At 60.6% G+C, this 9,330-nt stretch overlaps 1 protein-coding gene across 1 annotated transcript in view; it reads left to right on the top strand.

The window, feature by feature from the left end:
* The first annotated feature begins 3,434 nt into the window (after positions 1-3,434).
* Positions 3,435-9,330, top strand: part of BEGAIN (brain enriched guanylate kinase associated) — a 21,495-nt gene continuing 15,599 nt past the window's right edge. Inside the window, exons 1-3 of the mRNA XM_045288079.1 lie at positions 3,435-3,510; positions 4,207-4,348; positions 8,450-8,611. Coding sequence (XP_045144014.1) covers positions 3,435-3,510; positions 4,207-4,348; positions 8,450-8,611 — 380 coding nt within the window. The remainder of the gene's footprint in view (positions 3,511-4,206; positions 4,349-8,449; positions 8,612-9,330) is intronic.

Genomic DNA, 9,330 nt, shown 5'->3' with positions numbered 1-9,330 from the left:
TAAAAAAAACTATGAACAAATTCCTATGCACACTGCACATATCTTATTTTGAAGTAAAAAAAACAAAGGGAGCAAAAACACCCAACAGGCCAGATAAATATCCTCGGCGGGCCACATGTGGCCCACGACCGTAGTTTGAGGACCCTGGTGTAGACTGACACGTCTTCTCTCCTGGTGCTGGAGGCAGGTGTCCATCCCCAGGGCTGGAGGGGGTCTGTCCCCTGGCTCTCCCTCGGTCTGCCAGCCACCCTCGTGTGTGTGTGTGTGTGTGTGTGTGTGTGTGTGTGTGTGTGTGTGTGCCTGGACCGGCAGCTGCCTGACTTCCAATTCTGCCTCCATGAGCATGGCCCTCTGCCCTGCACCTCTGGCCTCTCCTACAATGAGGACCCAGCCACTGGACAGAGCCCACTCAGCTCCAGGGGGACCTTAGCTCAGCCACAGCCCCAAAGATTCCTTTTGCAACAAGGCCTCATTTGACAGTTCTGGGTGGACATGATGTGGGGGGCACCCTATCCCAGGGGTCGTCACCCCTCAACCAGGCCTCCTTCCTAGGGCACACAGGTCAGCACTTCAGCAGTCTCCCCCACTTGTCTGCATGCGCACAAATACACACGAGTGGACATGCGTGTGCATACATGTGTATACATGGAAGGCAAGTATATATGCACTCATATGAACACGTATGCACACATGCATTCATGTGCACACATACATGCACAGAAAGATGTGTCTGTGTACATGTGTGCACATGCCAACATGCATGCTTAGATATGCGCACACATGCACATGCACACACAGGCACATACCCTTCCCCTGGGAGCACTGAGGCCGTGCTGGCTGCCTCCAGAGTCCCCATCTCCAAGCAGGAGGTGTCGACCTGGCTTTGAGGGTGGCCCAGGGAGCTGGGCGGGCTACCTGAGCCACAGAATCAAGTGGGCCAGTTGCCCAGAATCTGCGAGACAAGTACAGGGACCCCCAGGCAACAAGGAGTGGGCTGTCCTGCTGGACTCAGGGGCCCTTGGCCTCGGCCAGTGGCTGTGTGGTCAGAGGCCTTTGGTGGGTTTCTCTCGAGACAAGAGAGAGCAAAGCCCTGGAGACTCAGCTCTGGGCCTGGACCCTCTGTCTCTGCCCCTGTCAGACTGCCGGTGCTCTGTCCCCCATCCTCTGAGTTGTCATCACCTGCCATCTCCAGGGGAGGGGGACAACTGTCAGCCTGGTCGGGAGCCTCTCAGGCCCAGTGACCTCGGGGAGGAGCCAGAGACTGGCTGAGAGAGAGAGAGAGCAGGGCGGACCTTGGACTGCTAACTTCCAGGTGGGAAGGGAACTCCTGCCTTGTAGAAGCCAGTGTGTCCAGAGGGGGTCGGCCCATGGGGAACATGTGGCCCAAGGTGTGGTGGGCAGTTAGTTGGGGTCCTACATGGCAGGGCTTGGGGAGGACTAGGGCCTGTTTTCTGCCCAAGAAGCAATCTTGGAAGAGACAGGGCCAGGGCGGGGTTGGGGTGCAGGGGGCTAGGGTGGGCCCAAGGAGGCCCCAGCTGGGATGCGCAGGACAGCACCTAGGCCCTGGGATGCACGCTAGTGAGGGTGCAGGGACAGAGCCCCACAGTGTGGGCTGAGGGTGTGGCCCCCCACCCCCCTTACTGGGTGGGGAGGGGTTAACCCGGGAGGGACTGAGGGTGATTCGTGGCAGAGGGGACATGGGGACAAAGTCCCTGAGATGAGACACCACTGCAGAATAAAGAGCAATTTGGCACCACCAGAGCCGGAGGCCCAGCTCTGTACCCACAGGCCGCCACCTCGGCCCTCAGGTCCCTGCTGACCCTGGTGGGGCATGCGGCTGCCTGGGAGTGGAGGGTGTTGACCCCCCTCCCCTCCCCCCCTGCCCATCCTCGTCCAGCTGAACTTCCGTTGGCAGGCCCATCCTTTCAGCTCAAGGGCCAAGCCAAAGCTGGGTCCTAAAAGGAAGGTGGTGGGAGCCGGGGAGGCGCACAGGGCGTGTCCAGAGAGGGGGCGGGTACAGGGAAAGGGAGAAATGCAGGTTGGCAGGAGAGTCGCAAACAGTGTTGGACCCCCAGAGGGACAGGTGAGGAGACCCTGAGAGGACAGACAGGGGCCTGAGAGAAGAAGCCTTCAGCAAGGGGGGATCCAGGCTTCCTGGAGGGGGCGGTTGGTCAGCAGAGCCTCCAAGGGTGGACAGACTCTGGAGATGGACAGGAAGCCAGGGCCTTCCAGGTGAGGAAGCGGTGAGGACAGAGGGCTGGGAGGTGACCGGGTCACAGGCACATTTGGGGAGGATCTGGAAAAAGGAGCAGGTCAGGTGTCCCTTCAGCAGGGGAGGCGGAGGGAGGGGACCTTCTGACTCACAAGCAAAGCACCCTGTAATGGAGGTCAGCAGTGAGGGCAGACCCTCAATCCTAGTCCAGAGACAGAACCCCTGACTCCCTCCCAACCAGCCCCCCAACCAGCTCATTCCAGATACTCCTACCACTCAGCTGGGGCACTGGGCTGGAGGGCCCCTCAAACACATGGGACACAGGGGCTCACAGGTGTGTGGTCATGCCAGCACCCAGCCCGGGTGAGAGCTTCCTGACCGTTGCTCGCCCTCAGCCCAGGGTACAGAGGGTGACCTTTCACATACCAAACATGACCTTTCCAAAACGCAAACTCACTGCCATCGAGTCTGTTCCGACTACAGCAACCCTATAGGACAGGCCTAGAACGGCCCCTGTTGGGTTTCTGAGACTGTAAGTGCCTTTCTCCCTCAGAGCGGCCGCTGGTTTCAAACTGCCTACCTGTGGTTAGCAGCCCAACGTATCCCCTACACCACTAGAGCTCTTAAACATGACTCTCGGCAACTGTTTTTGCAAGGAATCCTAGTAGTGCCACAGGGTGCGTGCTGGACCACTAAGTTCAAGGTTGGCAGTTCAGATGTGCCTGCCTCTCCGAGGGAGGAAGATGAGGCTCTCTGCTCCCGGAAAGATTTAGTCTCTGAAACCTTAACTCGGAGCCCCAGTGGGCAGGGGTTCTGTGTTGAGCTGCTCACCATAAGGTCAGCAGTTCTAAACCACCAGCCGCACAGCTGGTGATCGATGAGGCTTTCTACTCCCATAAAGAGTTAAAACTCTCCTCTTCGAAACCCACTCAGAATCAAAATCAGCAGTGGGTTTGGGTTGTCTGTGTGTGGGGGTTGCTTTAACCGTTTTTTTTTTTGCGATTTCTCTTGTCTTTGCCGTAGAAGATATGAAAAATCCAGGAAAGTCTCAGAAAAAAAAATTTAGAATCCCCAAGCGCTCTTCCCTCGCAGGCCTGGCAGCACTGTGGCCCCTGTCCTTCAGGCTTGTCCCATGGGGAATGGCCAGCAAGGCCCCCCGGGGGTGGGAGGCAGAGTTGGTTTGCCCTCCCCCACTAATGGAGAGGCCCGGCCCAGCAGCACAATGAAGCAAGGCCTGGAGTTCTGCTGCCACCAAGAAAACTGTACGGAGAAGCCCGCCTTGTGCACGCACAGGGCCCGTGAGTCGGAACCGACTCCACAGTGAGGCCTGGGGCTTGGGCGTCTATGGGGCGTTTTGGGTGAGGGTGGGGAGCCACCTTTTCGAGTGAGGGCATACCACGTTCCTCCACCCGTTCTGCCTCAGCCCCCAGCTGCCGAGCCTGCCCCTCTCTGCACGGGGCTCTCGGCCGTGGGAAGGCCTGGCTGTGCACCTTAGTCCCACCGACTCAAGGGCCCATGCCATCCATTCAGGCCACAGGCAGGACTGAGTGAAAAGGGCAGGGGTAGTGTGATGCGGCCCCACCCCAGGACCCCTGACGCTCATCAGATCTGCATCCTGCAAGGACCCTGCCCCCCCAATGCCTCCACAACACACACACACACACACACACGCCCATGAGGGACCCTGTTCCCCCTCCTCTTCCTGTGGGGTCTTGGGTCAATTCATCCTGCACATGGAGCTGTGATAGACAGCTCTGTAACTGGGCAGGTGCCTGACTGACCCAGAGCTGGCAGGTGGGGGAACTTCGCACCCCCACTCCCCGAGACAAGGACACTGCCTCACCCAGCCATCCTGGACAGAAGAAGGATGGAGAGCAGCTAGTCCAGGACCTTGGCCCCTCCTCCACTCCTCCCCGCCCCGCCTACAGATAACAGGCGCTTTCCTGGGGCTGGAGGGGCCCAGCTCCCACCTCTCTTCTCCCCCATGGGCTCAGGTGAGCCTGGGGGCCCTGCCCACCTGAGCGGCTCTGTCCTCTTCACCCACAGGCTGCGCAGCCCCTGGGTGCCCTCATGCCTCGGGCAGCCCCACGTCCTGCAGGGCCGGCTGGCCAGGTCCTCGCCCTCGATCTGGGACAGGTAACATACCTGATGTCTCCCCCAGCTCCTTGGTGTCTCTGCGTCCGTCCCCTGTCTGCGTCCAGCTCACCCCAGAGGACTCACAGCACCTCCCCTCTACCCACCATGGCCGCCGCCGCTCTGTCTTCAGATTCAGGCCTCTGCAGGGGGTTTGGGGGCCAGGAGGCGGGGGGGCACTCCTGGAGGTGAGCCGTGGAGACCAGGAAGGACTGACATACAGGCTGGTAGCTCAGGGTCAGGTCCAGGCTGAGCTCACTGGGTACAGGGTGGAGGCAATAACCACACAGGTCAAGAGAGCGCAGACCCTGGAGCCAGCATAGGCTGCTGGGGACGCTGCCCCTACTTGGGCAGGTGGCATCAGGAAGGGCTTGTGTGTCTTTGAAGGGCTCGCTCTCTCTGGGCACATCTGCCCCAGCTTCTGAGCTGTGCTGTGTCTCCCCCGATTTCGAGCGACCCCTCTTTTTCTAGGCGATTCTGGGTCAGGGGTCGGCAAACGGTTGAGGCGGAAGAGCCCATGCTGCCCCTCACAGCAATCTGAAAATTATTCAAGATCCATGAGCATATTTCTACAAACAAATGAAATCATCGTGACCCGAAGAACATCCTGTGAAGTTTTATATACAATAAACGTCAGAGCGACAGGACGTTCTCAAAGAGCTGCATACGGCTCCAAAGCCAGTTTGCCAACCCTGTTTGATACCAAACGCAGGGGGGAGGGCCGGAGGGCCAGCCCTGGTCCTTGGGTGGGTGCATTCACCCCTGCTTCCCAGTTGGGGAGCACAGGCTGAGGTAGACAAGGCGTGGGGCCAGGGCAGGATGGCGAGGCCACCCTGGTGACTGCAGACTTGGGGTGGGGTCCTCTCTGGACAGACCTGAGGTGGGGGATGAGGATGAGAAGTGGCCTCGTCTGAGCAGAGAGAGGTGGGAGGCAGACACGGCCAGGCACCTGGTGACGAGCTGGCAGGCCAGGAGGACAGAGGCTGGGGGACTGTTGATCAGGGTCCAGAAGGCCATCTTGGGGGCCAGGAGTCACTGAGGCTCAAATGAGGCTGACTGTGACAAGGGAAGTCTCTGCCAGGGGTCCCCACTCCCAGGCAGTCTGGCCCTGCCCCTCGACAGCCCCCACAGCATCTCAGTGGGCGATGGGCACAGGGTGGGGCAGGCAGCTGAGGGACAGGGTAATAGGACCAGGAGAGGGGTCTCTTTTTAAGGCATGACAGGACAGGTCTGAACTGTGAGGGGTGGGGCCTAGGGAGCCTGGGGGTGCCTCCTGGATGGGGATGCAGTGAGCCGAGGGTGGGGTGGGCAAGGTGCTCAGTTCAAGGCCCAGAAGGGGGCTCTGTTCTGGCTGGGGTGGTATGCTGGGTGAAGAGGGCAGGATGGGAGTGGCCTCATGCTGCCTGCACAACCTCTGTAATTAGGTGTGCCTGCCTGAGAGGTGGGCCCAGAGTGGGCAGGAGAGGTGGCCCATCCAGTCACCGGGGCGCCCTGCACACTGCATTGTCTGTCTGTCCCTTGACTTGGTGGCCCGTCTGTATGGTGTCCCTGCACTGACCCAGTGGCATGCATTGTGTGGACAAGCGCCCACTGTGGCGATCATGAGGCTCTCCAGGACCTCAGGACACCCTAGCCAGGGCCATCCAGCAGCTCTGCCATAGAGTGTCCCTCCGTGGTCCCTGGCTCTCCCGCTGTGGGACTGTGGTGTGTGTCCCAGCTGGCCTGGTGGGCAAGGTGGGGTTTGAGCAGCCTGAGGTCCGTCAGGGAAGGCTGCCTGGAGGAGGCAGGGTGCAGCCTGGAGAGGCTCCAGGCGGGCAGCTCCGCGGGCCTCCGGCACTCTGCCTCTGGGCCTTGTGGCATCCTGGTGCACCGCCTGCCCTTCCTGGGAATCTCGGACACTCCGCAGCTCTTTTACTTTTTGTTTGTTTTCTTAAACGTGGGCCTGGGCAGGAGGCCAAGGGTGTGTCCTGAGGGTTTGCTGGGTGCACACTGCGGTGACCACGTGGTCTCTTCACGGAGCCAGAGGCAAAACACCTTCAGCCCTTTCCCTGCTGACCAGGTCCCTGAGGGCCACCACCACCACCACCCTCTGGCAGGTCTGGGGTCCAGCAGACTGAGGGGGCGGGCCCTGGCCCTAGAACCCAGCACTTAGGCAGAGCCAGGCACCCAGTTCCAACACGACCCGCCTCCTGTTGGCCCCAAGGCGAGGGGTGGGGAGTGGCCCGGTGTGGGCAGTAAGCGCAGGCGTCCGCTCGGCTGGACAGCTCCCAGGTGGGATTCTATCAGGGCCAGGGTGTCTTGCGTACAGGTCAGCCTGCTCACCTGTACGCAAGACACCCTGCTCTCCTCCGGGGACCCTGGCGACTGCCAGCTGGCCCTGGCTGGGCACTGTGCCCCGGGCAAGGCAGTGCCGGCATTGTGTCCAGCCCAAGCCCACTTACCTTGCACTTGAAACACTATGGCCTCTGCAAAACGGGTATCCAGCTCCCCTCGCCAGGCGCAGCCGAGACTCGGGGACAGTGGCCAGCTTGGGGCATGAGACCAGGACCGGCAGCAGGGCTGGGTGCCCACAGAACCCCCACATCCACCCCCACACCCCCACTAAGGGCACTGCCTGCGCCACTGTGGCAGTAGGAGAGAGGACAAAGTCTGGGCTCTGGCATCTGGTCGGTGGGGTCAAGTGACCACAGAGCAGCTTGAGTTTTCACTCGGCTTGTCCCCTGGGCCAGCAGAACTCCTGGTGCACACACACACACACACACACACATACGCACACACACATACACCACCTGTTCCCGCCCCCAGCCACTGTCAGCTCTCTGCCCCTTCCAGGGTGCTCACCTGGCCCCTGGCCTCCACCTCACAGCTCCTCCCTCCTACCCACTGGCTCTGGGTGTCAGAGACAGACCGATTTAGACACATGACCTTGGGCAAATATGTGACCTCTCTAAGCCTAAGTGTCCCCAACTGTAAAATGGGTATAAAAATCCCATCCACCTCACGAGGGGCTGCTGGGAAGACTCAGTACGGTAACATCACTTAGAGTGGAATGTGAAGGGCAGAAGGCACCCCCTGGGCCCAGAACTGCGTCTTTGGGGACACGCCTGGGCTAAGGCCAAAGCTGCAAGCAGACCCCACATGGGGTGGGACCCACGCTCAGGTCAGCTGGTATTACTGAGTACATGTGGTGCTCTGGACCTAGGTGGGCAGAAAGGTGACCTCCCCTCCTGACCTGGGCAAAACTTCCAACGAGTGGATCTTGAGTGGCTGGGAAATGCGGCTTCTCCTGCACCCCCCTGGCAGCCAGACTTCAGCGGGGTCTCATTCTGAGCAAACATGCAGGGCCCAGGGCCCCGGGGCCTTGAGGCGTCCCTAGTTGGTGGGAAGAAGCGGAGCCTTAAGAGGTGGCCACCTAGGCCCAGCTCCCCTGGAACAAGCAGCCCAGTTCTTGCAGTGGGCAGCCTATTGCCCTCTGGTGGTCTCCAGCCACTTGGCCATTTGGGGAGGAGAGGCCTAGTCCTGAGGTGGCACTGCCCACTCTGTGCCTCACCGCCCTTCCCTGGCTGTGGCAGAGAGCCCGGTGGCACCTGTCCTGTGTTAAATGCTATCTGAAGTCACCCAGGAGGGGGAGCAGCTCTGCGTATCCCCCAAACACACTCACCAGGCTTCTGGAACTCTGTCCAGGAAGCCAGGGCTGCTCACCACAAAGTTGGCAGTTCACACCCAGCAGCTGCCCTGAGAGAGAAAGACGAGGCTGCCTGCTCCCACAGAGCTGCAGTCTTGTAGTACCTCTGTCTGGGCCGCTAGGAGTTGGAATCGGCTGGAATGACAGCGGGCTGATTTGGACTTGGCCGGTTCTCCAGTGGGGGCTGGCCGGACCTCCCATGAGCCCGCAGCTGGCCTGCCTTCTGACCAGGCCAGCGGCCACTGCTTGGGGTGGGGTGTGGTTGCTCTGAACGACTCCGGGTCTGAGAGCCCGACCCCGGCGAGGCGCCTCCGGTGGCTCCTGGAGAGGGACGTGTCTGTGCTACGCGCCCAGCTGGCCCGCGGGCCTCAGTTTCCCCGCTCAGCGTGGCGGCCGGGCCCCACCGCGTGTCGTTGCAGCGCGCTGCAGGAGCAGAAGGGCGAGCTGCGCAAGCGGCTGTCCTACACCACGCACAAGCTGGAGAAGCTGGAGACCGAGTTCGACTCCACGCGCCACTACCTGGAGATCGAGCTGCGCCGTGCGCAGGAGGAGCTGGAGAAGGTCACGGAGAAGCTACGCAGGTGAGGGCGGGCCGGTGGGGCGGAGCATAGTGAATAGGGTGGGGGCTGACCACGAGGCGGGGCCGGGAGGGTGGGGCGGGGCCTGGATGAAGGGCGGGGCATTACCATGCCCAGGGGTCAGCTACCAGGCAGGCCAGGGCTCAGGCGGACCTCTCCTCTCCAATCCCATTAGTGCCCAGGGCACGAGAGCCAGGATGTAGCCCAGGGCTGGCCGCCCCTCCGAAGACCCCCTGGGTTCCAGGTGGGTCTCCTAAGGGCGTCAGCACTCACAAGGTGAGGGAGGCGGCGTCCCATGGAGCACATGGGGGCTTGTGATGTGTCCAAAGGGCAGTGGAGGCTGAGCAGTTAGTCCCAGCCTATTCCTTCTTTGTAGTATCAGAAACCTGCGCACTTTGGGTGACCCTGCTGGCATTTGAAATACCAGTATTTCCAGCATCTCAGCAACACACAAGCCTCCACAGTAGGCCAGACTGACAGACTCACGGCGGTGCAAAAGCAGGCGGTTTTACTCTGTGGCACATAAGGCACCTGCCTTCTTTCCTCTCCCTCCCCACTGTCAAGCCCGGGTCTTTTAGTATGAAATCTTTTTTTCCTTCTTTTTCTTGTATAACACTGGCCTGATGTCATGTTTGGCTTGATGTGATTGCCTAACTGTGCTGGGCATCGGATCTTCCCAGCCCAGCCCTGCCCTGTTACTCTGTAGCAATGCTAGTGTTCCA

This window comes from Echinops telfairi, unplaced genomic scaffold (assembly GCF_000313985.2).
Source record: "Echinops telfairi isolate 266 unplaced genomic scaffold, ASM31398v2 ScPeMD7_18;HRSCAF=68, whole genome shotgun sequence".
NCBI classification, from domain to species: domain Eukaryota; kingdom Metazoa; phylum Chordata; class Mammalia; order Afrosoricida; family Tenrecidae; genus Echinops; species Echinops telfairi.
This window is presented reverse-complemented; position numbering and strand designations above follow the sequence as displayed.